At 42.9% G+C, this 20,778-nt stretch overlaps 1 protein-coding gene across 2 annotated transcripts in view; it reads right to left on the bottom strand.

Annotated features, from left to right (window-relative positions):
- DMAP1 (DNA methyltransferase 1 associated protein 1) overlaps positions 1–20,153 on the bottom strand; it is a 34,894-nt gene extending 14,741 nt beyond the window's left edge. The window contains exons 1-8 of one of the 2 annotated variants that reach the window (XM_079980421.1): positions 19,959–20,153; positions 17,535–17,644; positions 16,413–16,504; positions 15,763–15,958; positions 14,419–14,577; positions 12,339–12,506; positions 11,014–11,199; positions 6,831–6,902 (exon numbers count right to left, since the gene is read on the bottom strand). In XM_079980421.1, the coding sequence (XP_079836547.1) occupies positions 6,831–6,902; positions 11,014–11,199; positions 12,339–12,506; positions 14,419–14,577; positions 15,763–15,958; positions 16,413–16,504; positions 17,535–17,636 (975 nt within the window). In that variant the 5' untranslated portion in view covers positions 17,637–17,644; positions 19,959–20,153. The remainder of the gene's footprint in view (positions 1–6,830; positions 6,903–11,013; positions 11,200–12,338; positions 12,507–14,418; positions 14,578–15,762; positions 15,959–16,412; positions 16,505–17,534; positions 17,645–19,958) is intronic. The other variant, XM_079980422.1, reaches the window with a different exon arrangement.
- Positions 20,154–20,778: the final 625 nt, after the last annotated feature.

Here is a 20,778-nt window from a genome sequence, read left to right as displayed (position 1 = left end):
CGCTTTTCAGCTGTTCTTTCCTTTATGTGGATTCTAGGTTATTTTTGTAATGACAGCTCACTTTTAAGGAAATTCTTTCACTCACAGCTGCATTTTACTATACGCAAATCACAGGAAGGTTGACTCTGATTGGGGACCAAATTCTTCTAAGATTACACTGCAAAAATTACTTCCAGGCCATGTTAAGCAATCTGGCACATGCCTAGAAGTAATTCTGGCAAATAATGGGCTCTAACAAAACTTAACACCTTACTACATGGGTACATGCCCCAAACCCAATATTCTGAAAGGACCAGAAGCCTTTCAATGTCCAACCTTCTGCCTAGAGCTAAATCTCAGAAGTGCACTATAGGCAGAATTAATAAACCAATATATGCAAATATTATTAGCAAAACTAGTAATTCAGGTATCAGGTATTTTTTTATTTAAGGATTTACATTCCACTTGGCGCAGGGACGCAGGTGGCGCTGTGGGTTAAAGCCTCAGCGCCTAGGGCTTGCCGATCGAAAGGTCGGCGGTTCGAATCCCTGCGGCGGGGTGCGCTCCCGCTGCTCGGTCCCAGCGCCTGCCAACCTAGCAGTTCGAAAGCACCTCCGGGTGCAAGTAGATAAATAGGGACCGCTTACCAGCGGGAAGGTAAACGGCGTTTCCGTGTGCGGCTCTGGCTCGCCAGAGCAGCGATGTCACGCTGGCCACGTGACCCGGAAGTGTCTCCGGACAGCGCTGGCCCCTGGCCTCTTAAGTGAGATGGGCGCACAACCCCAGAGTCTGTCAAGACTGGCCCGTACGGGCAGGGGTACCTTTACCTTTACCTTTATTCCACTTGGCAGGACAATTGTCCTCCCAAGGCAGCATATAAAAGCAGTAATAGAACATATGCATTCAATCATATAAGTAATTCATTTAAAGTTAGCAGTAAAAGACAACTATTTTTTTAAAAAAGAATTTAAAAAGATGATTAAAATTAGAACATCTTAAGGATCCTTTTCTGAAAGCAAGTAAAAGTCACTTCATGGGCAGGGGGTGGGGGTCATATTCTGTAACTGTGGGATCACCACTGAAAAGGCCCTTTTCTTGATACCCATTAGCCTCTAATCTACAGTTCAGAAAATATAGTGTCCATAACTTATCATAAAGCTCAGGCAGCCTGATGCAGGTACAGGCAGTCTTTCACATAACCTGGACTTAAGACTTCAATCGCTAAAGCCAGCACTTTAAATTTGGTCCCAAATGCAGGGGGTAAGTGGGTGCACACACACTTGCACATTCATACGAAACCTTCATTGCCCATTTGGTGCATTTGTGATCAGGTGCTTTAGCTTATGAAATCTCATCTTTCAATTAATCAAGGGTGACAGCCATTTGTGGCATCACACTGGCATGACAAAAACTTCTGCTTACCCTTCCTTTCCTCCTTCCGCAATCTCCCCAAATTCCCTCCAGAGAGCTGGGAGACCCTTTGGAGCAGATGGGGAGGAGAGGAAATCCTATCCACTGGCATGACAGTATTACACAAGCCCCACATTTTTTACAACCAGTCTCCCATAAGTAAAAGATCTGAGAACCACTGCAGTACTGGACATACTGATGAAGGGTTAGAAGAATACTTCTGAGTTGTATTGCTTCAGTGCTCAATATCTGTTAGTAAAACAGAGATGACATTCAAATCACACTTTCTGCCCATCTTGCCACGTGCTCCATGTCCCAAGCTATTATCTCACACATTTGTGTAGTGGAGTCTAGCTCTGCACGCTGTTACTACATGAATGTGTCAGTAAAAGCAACAAGAACACTTCATCTTTCTAACCATTGGAAGTCTTTTCCCATCGTGGCAACATACAATTTCCGGCTAATAAGAAGGTGCTGATTACCATCAGCTTATCTCACCAAAATGCCTTGCAGCACAGTCAATACTAAAGAGATAAATTATTAATTGTTCCAAGTAATTAAATTTATCAAATCCAAATAAATATTACTGGTATTTTATGTAACTGCTTTCAAGGCTCGGCCTCTGAAGGGACAGTATTGATCAAGCGAAGAAAGACAGATGTTTCCCCCGTTAGCAGCTGATGAGGTCTGGCTCTGCATTAATGTCAGAGAGAAGGCGCATGGCCAAGGGCCTCTGGTGAAGAGTAAACAGGCAGCGCACACAACCGCTTCACAGCAAATCAAATATTGAGAACATGCATTTAATATATACACATACCTAAGCCGCCCCCCTCCCTCGTGCCAAGCTTTGACCAAAATACTCGTTTATCTTGAATGTGTAGTACAATCCTAGCCCCCACCCCAGCCCCGTGCTCCGAAAAAGCAAGCACCACAGTAGATTGTACCTCATTAATCAGTGCTAAAAAAGTGCTCAGTTGGCTAGTAAATATTTAAAAGCCAGTGAGGGTGGATGTGTGAATCAATGGGAATGAAAGCTCCCTCTCCCCCTATTTCTTTTTAATTGGTCTGACCACCAATTTGTCTACAAGATCCTAGTTAGCAGGTAACAAGTAAAACTGCCGGCTGGAAGCCTTTCTTGGTGGAAGGTGTCCAGCTGTGAACTAAACAATTGCGCCACAGCATCTCCCAGTGCGCTCCCTGGCTCTGAGGCTGCTAAGAACTTTCTTTTATCCTACTGTTTTTGCCTCATTATCAAAGACTTAGCAGTCTAGAGTCCAGACCTCTTGCCTCATCCCATAGACTCAGGGCAAGAGCCCCAAAGCAGAACCCAAACACACACCTATTCTTTGCCAATGTTCTCTTTAGCAAGGGGGATAGGGTAGCAAGAAAACGTATCAACAAAATTGCCTGACAAAATGTATATTAACACAGAGGGAATATTAAGGTTAAATATGAAAGAAGTCCACATTCAGAGAGAACACAGATTTAAAGCCTTCATTCTATTCTAGGCTGGCAGCATGAAAGTCTACAGGAATAAATTAATTTCTCCCCCCAAAAAGTGAGGGGAGATATGAAATTTGTGCACACATTTCAAATTCACTGGCACACAATATATTTGAATCATACAAAACTGCCCCTTTTTCAAAGTGACTACTACACCCCACTCTTCCCAAGAGGTCTAGATTGAGGAAGGGAAGATTGCTTTAGTTCAATTCTTTAAGGACTACAATGATCAGGTTTGGTCTTTTGAAAACCAAATTCAGCTGTTAATTTCTGATAATTAATTGTAGAAGCAAAAGATCTGTATAGAACTTGTAGTGATAACTGCTTTCCCCCCCTTCAAATTTCTCTAAACTCCTGATTGCCAGCACTTGGTTACTCTGCAAGCTTTAAAAGACTATTATCGAATTAAGGAAATTATCAGGAGTAGGAAAGAATACAGGACATTATCAGGGCATTTCCAAACAAATCTGTTAATTTGTAAGATCTTCATTAAGCCAGAACTGGGGGAGCACTGGTTTTTTATGATATTCAAGCAAATAATTTCCCTCACTATTATGCAGAAAACATCACGTTGATCTTAAATACAAAGCTGCCCCTTGCTTGTCCATTGCAACAAACTGCAGAAGAAAATCTGAACAAGCTGTTTAGAAAGAGGACTTAATCCAGGCAGTTAACAAATCCTCTCCCGATTGCTCCCCAGGGCTTCCATGTCTGCTCACCTTTGCGTATGTCACACTGCACACCATTTCCAAACCTTGTCAATCAAAAACAGAGGTGGGAGTGCTGGCACCAAAGCACATACTGGCAGAAATAACAGCCCAATAAAGCCAGTTTTTTCCAATCCAGGCCAACACTTAGAATCACAATCACTTGCAGAAGCTTTGGAAATGCCACACAAATATTGGTAAAGCCTCCAGGCTCCATGAGTGCCAGCAACGTAGAGAAAACTATTAACCCTTGAAAACAGAGGCCCAATTAAGAGATTATGGATATAGCATGGCTGCAGGAACGGCTGGGCACTAGTGAACTGATGTTAACTTAGCATTTTATTCCTCCATTCTTTGCAGTTCTGCCCTGTGAATCTTGCCAGCGAAGCAAAGGATCCAATTACAAAGCAATGGCAGCCGTGCTACACTCCTAATGCGTGAACTGGGACCTCAGACAAGGTTAAATGAGTGGTCAAAGGTCAATTCTCATCACCCAATATCTTTTCACCCAGTGATTCCCTAGCCAAAACAATGTTGATATTTAATAACAACATATCTCAGTAATGGAGGTAGATTTACCAATGACCAGTCTTGGCATATGACTATGGTCTTAAATTTTAGGCATCTCAAGATCTTTGAAGGGAGGGGAAATGGTCCTGGGCAAAAGACAAACTCTGCTAATGAAGTACTTCTAATAATATAGAACATGAAAAACCCTTGCTGGTGGATGGGTTTTTTAATCTTTAGTTTTATAGTTGCATGAAAATAACCAAAAATATAAAATCTTGCTTACTATGTTGAGCATAAAATGAAGCTGATAAAGATGGTACAGGTTTGAGTTCAGAAGGAGGGACTCAAATAATTAATAGTCTAGGATCTCTGCAAAACTAAACCCAGGCCTCCCTAATAAGCCAAAGTCGCCGTCCATGCTGGAGTATGATGAAGACTGTGGAAAACCTGGTGACCTTGCCAGAACATTTCACTTCAATGCTTTGGCCTGATTGAGACAGTTGTTTCAAATGAAAGTCTCATGCACTCTCCCATCTTTCCTTTTTTTCCCTTGGGTTTTTTTTTAAAGGGAAGAAACTACAGTTTCCTCAGGTTTGGACAAAACAAGAAATTGCTTTCAATCTCATCTCCTCACTTGCAAAGAGGTGGGAAGACCATGTAAACCCAAGGCTCATGCTCAAAGCAAACAAACCATGGTTTGTTATTAAGGCTGAACCAAGCAATAGCCACTCACCTCCCTGCTGCTGCTGCAAGTAGCATTCCAAGGCATATCCCAAAGTTACACCAATTAACCTACTGTCAACAACAGATTTCTCATATATGCACTGTAGCCAATTCGCTCTTCCTACTGTATTAGGAGTTCTGAGGCATGTCATACAGCAAAGCCACAACCCTGACAACGCCATCAGTCACTAGCTTGCTCAGTAAGGGATCTGATTTGCAACCACTTGCTCAAGAACCTTGTCCAAGGAGGGGAGCTTGACAACTGGCTGGTAGTTACTTAGATTTTCCGAATCCAGGGAGGGTTTCTTGAGGAATGATTTCACCACTGCCTCCTTCAAGAAGGCAGGGACCACCTCATCTTGCAAGGAGGCAGTAATCACCTGCCTGGCCCAGCCAGCCGTCCCCTCCCTGTTAGTTTTTATCAGCCAAGGGGAGCAAGAGTCCATAGCGCAAATGGTCACCCTGATCAATCCAAGCACCTTGTCCACATCAAGCCTTCCAAATTAAAACTCATCCAACACAACAGGTCTAGACAGTGCTCAGGATACCCTTTGAAATTCATATGTTGTACTCGTGAACTAAAGATCCTACCAGCGGATGCAGGTGATTTTGTCCTCAAAATGCTTTGCAAGCAAGTCACAGTAAGCTACCATTGGTTCTATCACCTCCTTCAGGCCAGAATGCAAGAAGCTCTGCCTGACGGTTCAACAGGGATACAATGGAGATAGCAAAGTATGCCTTCTTTTCTGCCTTCACTGCCACTGTGTAGGCTCAATGATGAGCCCTCACCAGTGTTAAGCTGCATTCAACTGGAGTTTTCCTCCACTCACATTCAAGCTATCTCCCATCTTGTTTCCTTACCCTAAGCTCTGGAGTATAACAGGGAGCCAAGCAAGCTCCACAAAGCAGGTACAATCATGTCAATAGCCCGAGCCATTCAGATGTTCCAGAGGCTGGCTGAGGCTTTGACAAGAGCACCAGTCATATCAGCTGGAAAATACCCCAGCGCTGACTGGAAACCCATTGGATCCATCAGCCTCTGAGGGTGGACCATCCTAATAGATCCCCTGCCTCTGCACAGGGGAAAAGGTGCTGAAAGTCTAAATCTTAACAGGGATCTGACCACAACAAGGGACTTGTGTCAATATCCCCCACTTTCATGCATTGGGCCAATGACATGTTGGGACAGCCCCAGGGCTGTCATGGTGGCCATGAAGCCCTGAGCCACCTCAAAGCCAGTTACTTCAGCATGGATGTTGAAGTCCCTCAAAACTAGCAGTCTGGGAGTCCTCAACAAAATCTTTGAGACCAGCTCTGTCAGCTCAGGCTGGGAGACTGCTGGGCAGTGAGTGGGCCTAAGCTGCACCTAACACCTTTGCCTCATTTATCTTTTATGAAAAAGAGCCATTATGTAAATAGGGGGGGGGGGAATGAATCAACAGAATGGGGAAACAGAAAGTTATTTGACGAGTTAACATTGTAATATTAAAAATGCCCTCTGATTAACTTCAAAAGAGGCAGAAAGTTAGTTCCATGTCCCAACTGCTTCTTCTCATGAAGAATGCTGCAAAATCCATATGTCTAATTTTTATTTTAAAACTACTTGTGGGAAAAGTGCAGTTTGCAGAAGACAGAGCTAGCTTGTGATCCATTTCCCAATGATTTTCCCAGGACTCTTCTCCTGGCTACATATTCTGCTGGGGTCCCATTATCAGGCATGATAACCTGACCTCAGATGGAAGCATAAGAGCGCAGAGACATAGTCAGAACAGTTGAGGCTTAAGGAGCAAAGAAGCAAGTTCAGCCATGCACAACTGGCACCTCTAGTGGGCCTCTAGTGCAAACACACAGCTATTATTTCTGAGACCAGCCAGAACCCACATTGATATTACAGCCCAGACTCCAATGGACCTTTAACAGCTTTAAAAGGAGAATAAATAGGAAATGAAAGCAATCAAGCATCCACACAGGGCAACAATGACCAACATGGTAGCCTACCCTCTGACTCCGCAGTGTGACACCTGCAGACTTGAAGTCGGGAAACTTGATGCCAGCAGTCTCTGGAACAGCCTAAAAGAGAAAGAGACAGCATATGTTGAGAAAAGGAAATGCAAAAGGATGTACAAAGACCACTCTCTGACAGAGAGGCAGCTGTCAATGTCTGCACTAAGAAGGCCCTGCTAAGCAAGACTGGGGGAAACTATGGATTTTGAGAACTGCACCCATTAATTTTAATGCCTTTTGAATTGCCAAAGGTGGCTTTGATATGTTAAGATATCAACAATTTCTGCTGGTACAAATCTAGCCGTACTAGGAACGTACTAAAAATTATGGAGGCAAATTGCATCTAAAACAACCAGTGGGACATGGAAAGGGTTTCATAGCGCTAGGCGAAACAAAATAGCACAAACTATACTGACATAACATGTGACACTGTCCTTAAAAGCAGCACTACCCTAACAGCAGTCTCTTCTGGATGAACCACAAAGATTCTACTAGGCTAAAATCTACAGGGCCTCACACTAGCCAGGACTGTAAGAATGCTATTCAGGTCTCCTAGGTCTCCAAAACCTCAATTAACTTCTACATCTTTGTTTTGCCCAATTCCTGAAAACAGACTCCAATAGATAAAATTACTTTCATGAATCATTTTACACAAAGTTAGTCAACCACCACACTGATTTGCTCACTGGTTTAAAATCTGTTTGCTTTGATCCATTCTGAATTATTTTAGCCTCAATCTTTTTACTATGCTGCATAAAGTAGAATGCCCATTGCTACCTGAACAGTCTGAAGATAGGGACATTTCTAAAGCATAGAATGTCCCTATTTTCATGCGGAATATTGGAGGGTATGCCTTCTGGCCCCCAGCCCTAAAGCATTATAGCAATAGTCAATTAAATTCTTGCACAAGTGCAAGGATTAGCTCTAGCACAATGGGATTTCTTCCTTCCTCTTCCCTGTGAACCAAATCTGATCCAGAGGGTTGGGGGAACCCCCCAGAACAGAATTTTGGACGCATCAGGAGAGAAAAGAACATTCAGTTGAGCAAAGGAAACCCTTGAACTGACAGAACATTCACCTTAACACTACACTGGATGCAACCTTATAGTCTTGACCTGTAGAACTCACAACACGCTAGTATAACTACAAACCTGGATATAAAGCAGGTTTTAAAACCCTGCGTGGTCCCAAGCGTGGATATATTTTGGAGTGCAACTCTGAAATGCAAAACAAATCTAAGAATTCTTTAAGAATATCTTTAAACTTTCCCCACCTGATCATTGCATGTTTTCTGTTCCATGTTTACGGCCAATAAACCAGGATTAGTATCACTTTCCATTAACTATTTAACCTCTGTACCATTTGTACTAAACAACTTTACTATTCTTGTTCTAGCTATTTGTTTCCTGCATGAACTTCATGCTGTGGGGAAATATACCCATCTCATAGTGCCTTGCATTTTTCACCAGGAATAATGTCTTTCTCTTCTAGCCAAATATTTTCCCATTACAAGCTAAGCATGTAATTTATCCGCTGTTTAAACACTGCAGATTCACAAATGCTTCAATACAATAAATTCTTGGACAATTAAGCTATAATTTTAAAAGCGTGTGTGCATATCCTCAGCAGAGGAAGAAAGAAACCCAACATAATAAGCTCTATTGCAGATCCCTTTATCTTTGCCTCCAAATAACGTGGATCTTGCTTAATTAAAAGGGAGCTATAGTAATCCTAGGAAGCTGTTAAAGCTGACTGGAAGTCAGAAGACAGGGGCTGAGTTGGATACATATATGTTTGGATACATATATGCTTCTCAAAAGAAAAATTGTCACCAGTCCAACACATCATTCTATTGAACATTCATTAAAAAAAAAAAAGCCTTTCCACCCAGAAATTTCAATATTGTAAAGAGATATACCATGGATCATCCATGAGACAACTGATATATTCTGTGAACCCAAGGAAATACTGATGACTAGTACAATAATCACTGAGATAATTTGCTGAGAAGGGAATTATCTCCCATCATTTAGCAGCAAACTTTCTTACTTGTGTTTGGCCAAGACCTAACCTGTTGAAGCTATGCTATTTGATTTCCCACGTTGCAAACAAAGGAAAGCCCCCATTCACAGCCCAGGAAACTGTGTTGATTACAACAAATTAGTTATTCTATCCCTTTGGGACACTGGAGGGAAGATAATATGACAAATTCCCTTTATCATTTGGCCCTTCACCAAAGAGTCAAAATCTGTTGTGGGGGCTCTTTAGCCTGACACACACAGTATTAAAGAACACTTTATTGCAGTCCCTAGTTAATAAATTTAACCTAGTGCCTAGGGTGACCTGAAGCCAAAGCAAGAAAGATGGACTACCGTGATGGCAGCAGGAGGGGGTACAGATAAACTCTACACCGACTGGATCAGCAGCAATGCATCCTGGGACCTGCAGACTCCGCTCCATACTAAAGGCACTGATGCAACCAAACTTCTCCATGTTATTCTGTTCAAGAGAATCCTGGAGCAGTTTTGTGCATGCCCCTGCCATCTTACCTTGACAATTATCTGCCTAAACCCTAATGAAAATGAGGGACACACTAACTCCCTCCCACACTGCACAGTCTGTCTTCACCTCACATCAGAGCAATTAAACAGGTTGCTATCCCTCACACGCCAGCATGAGCTGTAAATGCTTCAACCTCAATTGACTCTTTGGTAAATGACTTCCCTTTGTTGAGATGATGCTGATACAGCCCTCAATTCAAATTCTTAGTTAAAATGCTTTTTTTTTTTCAAAAACACACACACACACGTTTCCCTGCTACAGTTGGTAATTGACTCCTAATGGACTCTGTCATGGTTGAAACACCACTAGTGCAACAACAGAAGCTGCCTTCAGGAGCCCTGAGGTGCTTACCTATAGGCAGGCACAAGGGCCCCAGGCAATACTGGGGGAGACAGCCAAACATGCCTCAAGCATTTTGAGTGGCTATTTGATTCCACATGCTGCATGGCATGGAACAATCTGGCTGACGAAGAGGCAAAGGGAAACTGAAACCACAAACTTTCAGGGCAGCCCAACCCAAGTCAGCAGAGCAGTCCTAACAAGCAGTAAGCCTGTAGTGACACAAAGTGGTGCAAACTTTTTTTCCTTTTCTTTTTTAAATGTGTAGTGGCTTCTTCCTACTCATCTCACTCCTTACAGCCATCTGAAAGGCAGAGTCCTCTCCCCAGAAACTGCATGGAGTCAGTGCGGTAATTCCACAGTGTATTCTAAATAAAACACAGTGCTAGACATTTCATATATTATTAAGATATTCCGTTGTTCCACCACTCACAACATGTAAATCATATTGTGGTCTAATATTTCATAGAATGAGTGAGAAGTTCACAACTGAACATAGGAAAGGTAGAAGCAAAGAGGCATTGCATTTACATTGGTATTTTTTGTACACCACCTTGGTGTTCTGTGTGTGGTTGTATATAATTTTTGCTTTATAAATAAATGAATGTCAATGCTGCTCCTTATGTTATCCATTTACACCTACCATCTTGAGGTTTTAGGAAGGCATAAAAACACTTGTTCTAGGATAGAGCAGGAACATCAACTAAAGATCATTCTCTTTTAACATTTCAAAAATATTGGCTTAACCCTAGATTGGAAGAGCTTCAATTCCTCTGCAAGCCTGTCAATTATGCCAGTCCCAGAAACTCTGGGAAACCCGAGAAGGGAGTCTGACCACTACCTCATCCTGTAATTGTAATTTTTTAGAAGAAACCAGCTGAAAAATGTGCTTCTTTCAAATTTCCCTAATCTCCCCTTGTGTTGCTATGCTGCATGGCACAAAGAAGAGCAAGTTCCTTGCTGTGTATTCACTAACCACTGAACTGCTTGGTCTCTGAGAGGGCTTTGCATGAGTCCAGTTTCTCTCCTTCCTAGTGCAGCACTTTCAAGTCCTTCCAGCTTAACCAAAATCCCTCTGCAGCTTGCAATATGATTGAAACCCAACTTGTCTCCACACCCCAAGAGATATGAGGGTCTAAAAAGAAACAAACAAAAACACAGAAACAATGCTTATATGGCAAGGACCGGCAAACCACCCCTCACTCCCTGCCCCAAGCCGTGGCAGACAAATGGCAAGGTAGAGCCCTAACAAAGAGGGCAGGCACAAGATATTTACAGGCTTCTCCGTCTCTTTCTTCTGTGGCAGCTTCTTCTTGGGTGCCTTGCGCTCTGCACGTCTTTGTTCAGTGGTGGTGTCAGCGGCGGTGATGAGTTTCTGCAAGTCTTGTGTTCGCTTCTCCCTCTCTTTCTTCCTGGCTTCGATTTTCCGCAGCTCCTGGATTAGATATTCCTCCTCTGCCACCTACAGGTGAAACGGAAACATGACTGGAAAAGCAATCCAAAGGGACCACTTAATGGCAACAGATGTGCTTCTGGCCTGGGTTTCACCTGCCCTGTGGTCTTCTGGGAGCCAAGTAATATACTACTAGAGAGACAAAAGCAGCAACAAATAGTACAATGTTCTCACCCAAGCAATTTTTAAAGGCTCATGAAGCCGTGAAACACTAGATTCCATAGCCAATCAGATTCCAAAGCTCTCACTATGTATATAGCAGGCTATAGTATATAGATTCTACGTTGTTAATGTCACTATCTCATTGTCTCTCTTTTCGTATCTCCTGCCTATATAAGGGCTCTTCACAGTCTCACTTTCTTCCACCACACATAATTTACAAGTCCCTTCCTTTCCTTTCTTGACCCCTTCCCCCATTTTCAACACACAGGCTGCCCTAGTTATACCCTCACAGATACTCCTGCTCACTTTGTTTCATTTCCTCAGAAATATGAATGTTTATTAACATTCTCAGCCAATACCAGATCAGGCAGTTGCTGCCAGCACCTTCACCACCAAACTACGAGCTACAAAATACAAACTACAAGCTACAAAATGATGGTGTGTCCAGGGTGTTTCATGAAAGCAACTGTTTTTCTCCAGGTAATGCAAGTACCCATACAGAAGTGCAAACATGTCCAAAATCCATTTCGGGGACCTAATCCGGTCCGCCTAAAAAAGCTCAACAACTTCAATCCCTCACAGCCCTTCACTTCATCAAATCTGGCCCTCTTTGAAAAAAGTGTGGACACCACTGCATTACTGAAAAGAAAAATATGCTAAATGCATTGTCTGAAATCCAGAGATAGAACTTGACAAGCACTACGCTTCTATCCTTCTCAGACAAAAATCAAATAAAACGTATTTTAACACACTTTGTTTTCTAGTAGTTATTCCATTATTCACATTGATCACTTAATACGTGTATGCCCATTACTTGATAAATCACGCTTTAAGGATGGCAGGTGCACCTACTACTACCTCCAACAGGAGTCACATTAGCAGCCCTGAAGGGCACTGGGGAGTACCCAGAAATGACAAGCTATTGCTACAGATCCAGTGTAAGATAATGTGAGGCCAGGCTGCCTTGCAACGTTTCCTGACATTACCTGCTCTGGTGTCCGATTATATAGCCTCTCTAGCTGTTCTTTCCGGCGCCTTTCATGGCCAGCATCAAAAACAGGGATTTTCAAGTCAGTGCCTGGGGTAGCACGGATGTTGGCCAGCTTGGCACAGATGTGATAGTAGCGCTCCTTTAAATCTTCCACCGACCGCTTCTAAGGAGAAAACAAGGATACAACCAAGCTTAAGGAAATCTAACACCATGAAAAAATAGCTTAAAGTTATGCGACATGAACAAAGCATCAGAGAAATGTTAGGAAAATGATTGTAATCAGTGCCAATGAGTGAACTCTATCACAGGAAATAGTTATATTTATTTCCAGTATCTGCACAGCATCCAATAACTTTATTGCTTTCTGGGCAGTAGTATCCAGGCCTAGGTATCACAAGACGGTGGTCCCATGCTACAAACAAGGCTTTGTTGCTCTTCATTCAATAATCACAAATCAAGACAGGACTGCATATTCTGGGATCTTCCCTCACCAATACAATTTTATTAAAAATATAGCCATTCTCCAAAATCCTCTGTTCCATATCCCCTGATTCCATGGCAACATCTTCACTAACACTCTCCATCTCACTTAATCAGTTACCCAGCAGTAGAAACCCTACAATTATTTTTCTAGCTTAATCAACTTAGTTCTTCTCCTTGCACATGACATCAGGTGTTGGGCAAGTAAGGGTGAGGATTCAAAGGAGCTACTGGGAGCTTAAAGGGGGTTGCTGATTGTTCATTTGCTGGAGTAAGAGAGGCTCCCAACCAGAGGGCCCAGGGCTGAATAAAGGAGCACACCCAAACTGCAAACGTGTCTACAGGGAGAGTACAACTCCATCCAGCACAGCCTTTTGACTGACCAGGAGCATCTCTGTTTTGTGTGGATTAAGTTTCTATTTGTTCACTCTCATCCAGTCCATCACTGATGACAGACACTGGTTTAGAATCAAGACAGCTTCCTTGAATTTAGGTGGAAAGGAGAAATAGAGCAGGGCGTCAACAGCATACTGGTGACACTGAACTTCAACGTTCCAGACAACCTCTCCCAGCAGTTTCATGTAAATGTTAAAGAGCATGGGGGACAGAACACAACCTTGAGAGTCCCCAAAGGTCAACAGCCAATGTGTCAAACAGGAGTCCTCCAGCATCACCTTCTAGATTCACCCCTCCAAGAAGAAACAAAGCCATTGTAAAACAGTGGCTCCAAGCTGCATTCCAACAAGGCATCCCAGGTTGGTATTGAAAGCCACTGAAAAGTCCAGCAGAACCAAAAGGGACACACTCCCCCTGTCCAACTCCTGGCATGTCATCCACCAAGGCAACCAAAGCCATCTCTCTCCCATAACCAGGCCTGAAACCAGATTGAAATAGATCTAGATAATCTGTCTCATACATGATCTAAGATGCCAACACACACTCCAGATACCTTGCCTCCTAGGGTGGACCATCTTAATCACATCCACACACCCACTAAAGTTATGAGCTCCAGCGAGTCCATGACAGTGGAACTAACAGAAAGTTCCTCCACGCTAAGATCAACATAATCCGATCCAACACAGAAAACCAAGTCCAGAATGTGCCCTGCAGCATGGGTAGGGCCAGATTACTTAGGACAGACTCATGGTTGTCATGGCAGCCATGAGAACCTGAGCCAGTTCTGACAAGGCATCAGCACAAATGTTGAAGTTCTCCAGCACAACAAGCTGAGAGGAGTCCAACACCCCTGCTAGAAATGAGACTGTTGAGTGACAGGGTGGGTAGTACACCAACAGAATCCCTATTCTGTCCTAGCCATCCCACCTTCAAATACACACTGTTGAGATGCCCCTCAGAGCTTAACAACCCAGCTTTCCCTTGCTTTTGTAAGTCTCTTACCCAACACAGCTGGTGCTTATAATGTTTCACACAAAACTTCAGGAAGAGAATTCAGGAACCTTTAACAGGCATGTATTATTTTAACCAGCACACTGCATAGTCCATGTCTGCAGATCCTTAAACTGGAAATAAGTTTCATTCAACAAACTGCACCATGGCAACTTCACTGTAGACTGTATTAGCTGACAGGCACTTACTTTGAACTGCTGGTGGTCATAACGGTCATGAATGACCACAAAGCGAAGATCAAACCGTCTGGATAAGTCAAAGAGGTGGTCTGTTTCAGCTTTGGTCCAAGCATCATCATGAAGGTACATCTGATACTCCTGTTCTGAGTAAATTGGAATTTGCACTGTCTGCAGAAGGAAAGCACAGACTGAGACTGCTCACACAACATGCTCCCCGTCATGCAGGATTGTTTCATCTAGCAAGATTACTTTGAGGTAAAACAAACCCATGATTTCACAGGAAAGAAATCCAGTTGCCCCAATCACAAGTATCTTCAAAATGTAAACTTTATTTCCCACATCCCATCTTCGCTGCCACCCAAATGATACAGTGGGGGCCGCTAGTTCCATCCATTAGTTTTATCTGTTACTCAATCCTGGGCCCCCAATGTTTAAGGGGCAGAGGAGGCTGAGCACACAGCCGAATGTGGCACAGCTTTAGTGGCCGGTTCCTTCAGAGCACTCGGCCTCCTCCAGACGATGCAACATTGCACATGCATTACGTGTGTGATGTCACACATGGCGGGCCCCCTCAATCTTTGGGGCAACTGCACCTTTACTCAATGCTATCTCCTTAGACTAAAGATATGAACTGCCACAGATGTGTTCCCTGTTGATAATCTACTTTTTCTGCTTTCAACATAACACAGGGGGAAGATGTACACGTGATTATCACATCTGAGGAATGTGCCTCTCTCCTAACACAACCTCCACTCGGGGCACTACATCAGAAGTATAAAAAGCAGACGTGCAAAGCTTGTTCAGGCATCCAACAAATGTTCAACTCTACCATGGGGGTGCCAACTCTACTGAAAAGAATTTCAGTTTCTGTTGTCACAGTATAATAAAGTTTGCAATGCTCCTGGTCCAATCTGACCTCACATAATTTTGTGTGTTTGTGTGTGTGTTCACACCTGCACACTCCTAAGTGAAAAGTTGCTAACTTTTCGTGACTTTTCCATGCTAGCTTTAACTTGTGGCTTTGAGGCACAACCCAATGTTACTTAGATGCCTTCCAAATCAGGACTTTCAGTGTGGACACTGATAAGTAGCAACAGTGCACATGCCCCACAGGACTCAAGTATTTAAAAAATTTAAAGAATACTGCAGAGTTTAATGTCCTGTGATACCAGAATCAGTCTTACACTTCTGAAGTTGATATGGGAATTAACCCTAGAGATAGCAAGTGAAAGAAAGAGGGTATTTGGAGATATCCTTTGAGATACTTTGGCACAAATTTATCCACCCACTCCCATTTCACAAGCCCTGTTCAAGCCTTCATACTTAATACAAGCTCTGATCAAGCCTCCATACTTTGTTGAATCTGGCGAAAGGGTAATCCTTGCCCTCTTCTGCTGCCCTCCTCCAGTGGTAAAACATGGCCCCATCCTTCCTAGCAGGGTTGGTGAAAGGCATCCACTTCCAAGGCCGCACTTTCTTAGATCCCAGCTTTGCCTTAACTGTGCGGTAGCCCTGCGTTGTGTCACTTGGAAGAAGGGGAGGTGCATCCCTGAAACAAAGACAGGGTACAAATTAATGGAACCTACTGTCTGCATGAGGCTCATTTTGCATATTTAATCCCCTTCTATGATCTCTGAGGAATGCTCTGAGGAAAGATCAGTGTAAAGCCAGGGCAATTCTGTATACTGTAGATTGATCCTACATACTCAGCACACAACCCAAAGCTCCACAGACCAAAGAGGATCATAATTTATATTAGTCTCTTACGTGAACATAGGCTAGTGAGGTACAGAGTCTGCAATGTCCCCACCCCCACCCCCGTTATTTAGCCTGGATGTGCATTGGCTAGTAGCAGCTCTGCTTGCTAAAGGTAAAAACACTATCGAAAGCTGGAGAAAGTAAATTTTCAAGAACAGACTTGTCAAGGCTTTCACCTGCCAAATACCTAGGAGACGAGAGGCTGGTTTATGGAAAACACCAACTATCCAGGTAACAAAACTTACTTTTTATCAGAGTACAGCAGTGCATAGACCTCCCGGTGCATTCCTTCTGGTCTCTTAAATGTGAGGGTCTCTGATGACTTCTTGGATTTTTTCTGAAAAATAAGGTTTTTATCAAAGGCTGTGCAATCTTAACACCAAAATTATGTGGGAGCATAAACATCAGCCTCTGTTTATTCTGATTTTTACATCTGACAGATTGCATCTGTTCTCCCCTATGCAATGCCTCAAAACATCACAATCCAGCTTTATTGATCTAACTTTAGTCAAGCTTAAACTCTCGGTACAAAAACACATGAGCAGCAAGAGGATGTTGTTTGTATTTTGCTTCCCTGCAAAGTCTTCACTTCCTACTTTACTCATAGTTCTCAAAATGCAGGAACATTCTGGAGGTGGGGATTAAGAGGATAGCACAATTTCTATTTGATGACAGACAATACCTGCAGTGCCAACCAGACCTCCCAAAGTTCCGCAGACAAACCAACTTTCCCTAATTCTCCCATCCCTCCACATTTCTGTCATTCTGCTGCAGTTGTGATTCTCTTTTATACTCAACAATGTAAACAATGCTGCAAATATAAACAGGAAGCAGCAAAAAGCAAGAGAGAAGCCCTTCAGTGAATATAGCCTGAGAGGTTTCCTGAGACCCTGCAAATCCTAGTGTAAAGAATATTATTCAAAATGTAAATATCATTAACAAAAGTAGAATGGATTGATATTTTTCTTATGCCCAAAAAGGACATTCAAATTATGCATCCCAGCTTTATGCTGTATATAGATGAAACAAAATTGAAATAAGTGATACCACATTGCTTTCACCAGCAGGTACAGAGATATTAATTTCTTTAGACACTCAAATGCAGATCTATAGGGACAGCACAGAATGAGGATGCTGAAAAAATGTGTTATATTTCAAAAAAGAAAAAGAATCTGGTCTTTTATTTCTATTTTTTAAGATGAATGTAGTCTCACAACTTGTTCAAGAATAGGGTAAACAATATTGCAGTATGCAGCAATCATGCTAGCAAGATCCAAAAGAAGAAGATCATGTTGCATGCATATAGCTTAGAATTACAAGCACAAAGCTTCTCCTCCTCCTATCCCCTTTCCTCATCCCTTTTGTACCTTATCAGAATTGATGATATCTTTTTTATTAATAGTTCCTATGTTCTCAGATTCTGTGCCCCCCAGTTCCAATATATCCCGGACATCAGCTCCTGTAGTCATTTTGTCACCTGAAATAAAAAGCAAGGCATAATTAAAAATTAAGTGAAAACCAAAAGGATACAGACTAGCCTTCACAAAATTAGCTGCGAAATTTGTTGATTCCCTCTACATACAACAGACTGCTTGTTACTTACTTACTTACTTAGGAATTAATTTTCTCTTCTCCATACAGTTAACTTACAGAAAATACAAGCACCTGCAACAGTCTTGGCAGGCACATGAAACTTCTATACCCATGGGACTAATGACCAGAGCTTTATTTATTCCATGCACCCAGGTGTTTTCCACCAAACTGCAGAACCTGATATTTGGCATTATGTGAAAAGCACAGGCAGCATCTGATAAAGACTTAGAATCCTAGAACATGGTTTCTAGACTTCCCCTAGGGGATGGACGTTTCGTGTCAGCTATGTGTCTGTGTCTACTATGGTTGCTCCTCGCTATCTCTATCACTACAAGTCTATCTACAAATCAATCTTCTTGCCATTCCCTCCTAACAGTCTATGTCAAAAGCAGCAGACGAATTATTTGAAAACCTGAATCTCTGAGGGGGGGGGGGAACATAGTCACATCTATGTAATCTAGCCAAACCAAAATTTATAAATTTTAGTAGATTACACACATGCCTGATGTCAAACTTGATTAGTAAGAGTTAAATAAAAGAGCTCCTTTGCATCCACGGTCCAATATATAATGGTATCCAGGCCCAGACACGACATAAAATAGAAAAAGAAGTTGAATAAGAAATCATAACAAAACAATTCTGTTTATATAAACAACTATCCTAAAATATGGAGGTAGACAAGCATTAGGAAGGGGATACTGGCCTGGTTTGCATGTCACATTGGTTTAATGTGACAAACTATAGTTTAAAACAAACTATAGTTTAAAGTGAACAAGTGCCAAGGGTGTAACCAAGGGGGGTAAGCTGCCCCCTCTAAATCAGTAAAAATACATAGCTGAGGCCTCCCCCCACCACAAAAATCCTGGCTACATCCATGACAAGTGCTCAAACATTCTCACAGCATTCCTACTCTGTTCCTGCTGCACTGCAGACAAAACAAGTCAGGGTTTGGCTAGTTATGTGATCCAAACCTGGGCTCGTGGCTTGTTCCTCTCCAAACGAAACATGAGTGGGTGACCACAACAATTCTTAGGTACACTTATGCTTTGTGTAGAGCCATATCCATAGCACAGCACTGGTAGAAATGGGGTAGGAGTGCTATGGGAACTTTTGTCCATTTGCACCAGGATGCCGCTCATTCACATTAAACCATTACTTGTTGTAAGCTATGGTATAATGAGATGTGCAAAGTGGGCCACTGAAATATACGTGCACAAACTTAATCCCCGTTATTAAAAACGGGCCTAAAGATATCCCACACAATAACACAGACTTTATTTGCTGCTTTGTCCACTCCTGCAGTCACTTGATGATATTGGACCTAAAAGCTATAGCAGTTCCCAGAGCAGGTTTCTGCCTGCCCTCTTGTCTTCTGCCCAAGCCACTGTGAACAACGGGGCTGCAGAGGAGGCAGTGTCTCTGCCCATCTGCCCTCTCCCACTACTGCCTGGCTGCAGTTTAGATTGCCCCGCTGCTCCCTGATAAGAACGTCAAGTGCATTCCTAACTACAGTGGTACCTTGGGTTAAGTACTTAATTCGTTCCGGAGGTCCGTTCTTAACCTGAAACTGTTCTTAACCTGAAGCACCACTTTAGCTAATGGGGCCTCTTGCTGCTGCCGCGCCACCGGAGCACGATTTCTGTTCTCATCCTGAAGCAAAGTTCTTAACCTGAGATAATATTTCTGGGTTAGCGGAGTCTGTAACCTGAAGTGTATGTAACCTGAAGCGTATGTAACCCGAGGTACCACTGTATGTCTACCCAGACAGAAGTCCTCCTAAACTCAATGGAGCTTACTCCCAAGCATGTGGGGCTGGGACGGCAGCCTTAGTTGGAATTCGGGAGTTCAATCTTCGGCCTGAATTGTTGCATTATGAATGGAACAATATTTCTGGAATAGTATTGAGATAGCGTTACATTTCGACAAATATATGTTTTTCATGATGTTTTGGCGTGGACTTTTTCCAATGGTAGCTCTGGAGTTCCGGAGCCCCAAGGGAAAAGACACCGGATACTAATGAAAGATACATCCCCCAGCTCTCCTCCATATACGCTGCAGCCCGCTCAAATGTCCCCAGGCTCCCCAAACCGTATATATCAACTCCGCGCGCCTCAAGTTTCCCGCTCTTCACGGTTTCTTACTCAGTCCCAACTCCCAGCGTATCCCCCACGCACATTCCCATTTCCCTTCCCCCGTACCTCACGCTTTCCTTTCACGCGCTACCAACCCTAAACCAGCAGCAGCGGACACCGGTTGTGCAGCGCCGATACGGGAATCCCAGTACTTCCGGTCCCCGTTTATCCGAGAATCGTTTCCCACTTGGGTCCGAACGTGCAACACCAATTGTGGCTCGGCTAGCGTCAAGAGTTCGAACTTGCTGGTTCCGTTTCCCCGCTTGAAGTGGAAAAAACTTTCTAAAATTTTGACGATAAAGTACAGGGTGGAGAGTAGCCGTAAAACTAATATCACTAAAGTAGAATGCAGATGGCGATTGCTTTGTTTGCGTCAAATTCTGATGCGATTTTCACTATACAAACATTGCAAACAGAGGCATCGCCCCTCAGTCGATGTCAGAGCATCGCTACTAAAAAGTAAGACTGCCTGTATGTTGAAGCTACATTTTACAATATAGGTAAAAGCAGGGAATGCTACTGCGCCTGTAACATCTTACAGCATGTTTTCCGTCCTCCCCTTAAGGCACGCTGCATAAATTCTTAAACTGGATGATCGCCATAACGGTTTTCCTTTTTTAAAAAAGTTAGGAATTTTAGTACAATATTTATTCCCACAAGTGATCTTAGTGGTATTTCCATAGAATAGCTACAAATCAAACACATCCAGTCTGATTTAAACAGACAAAAAAATTTATTCCCCAGTATCTGTGTTAAAGGCAAAGGATGTGATGAGAGCTGTAGTCCATCAAAGGAGGAGAAAAATCCAAGGGAGGAGGACAGACCCCCTGGAAAATCTATGCAATAATTTGAAGAGACAGTGGTTAACTGAGAGAGGGGAGGAGGG

This window comes from Podarcis cretensis (genome assembly GCF_951804945.1).
Source record: "Podarcis cretensis genome assembly, chromosome: 6".
Taxonomy (NCBI): Eukaryota; Metazoa; Chordata; class Lepidosauria; order Squamata; family Lacertidae; genus Podarcis; species Podarcis cretensis.
This window is presented reverse-complemented; position numbering and strand designations above follow the sequence as displayed.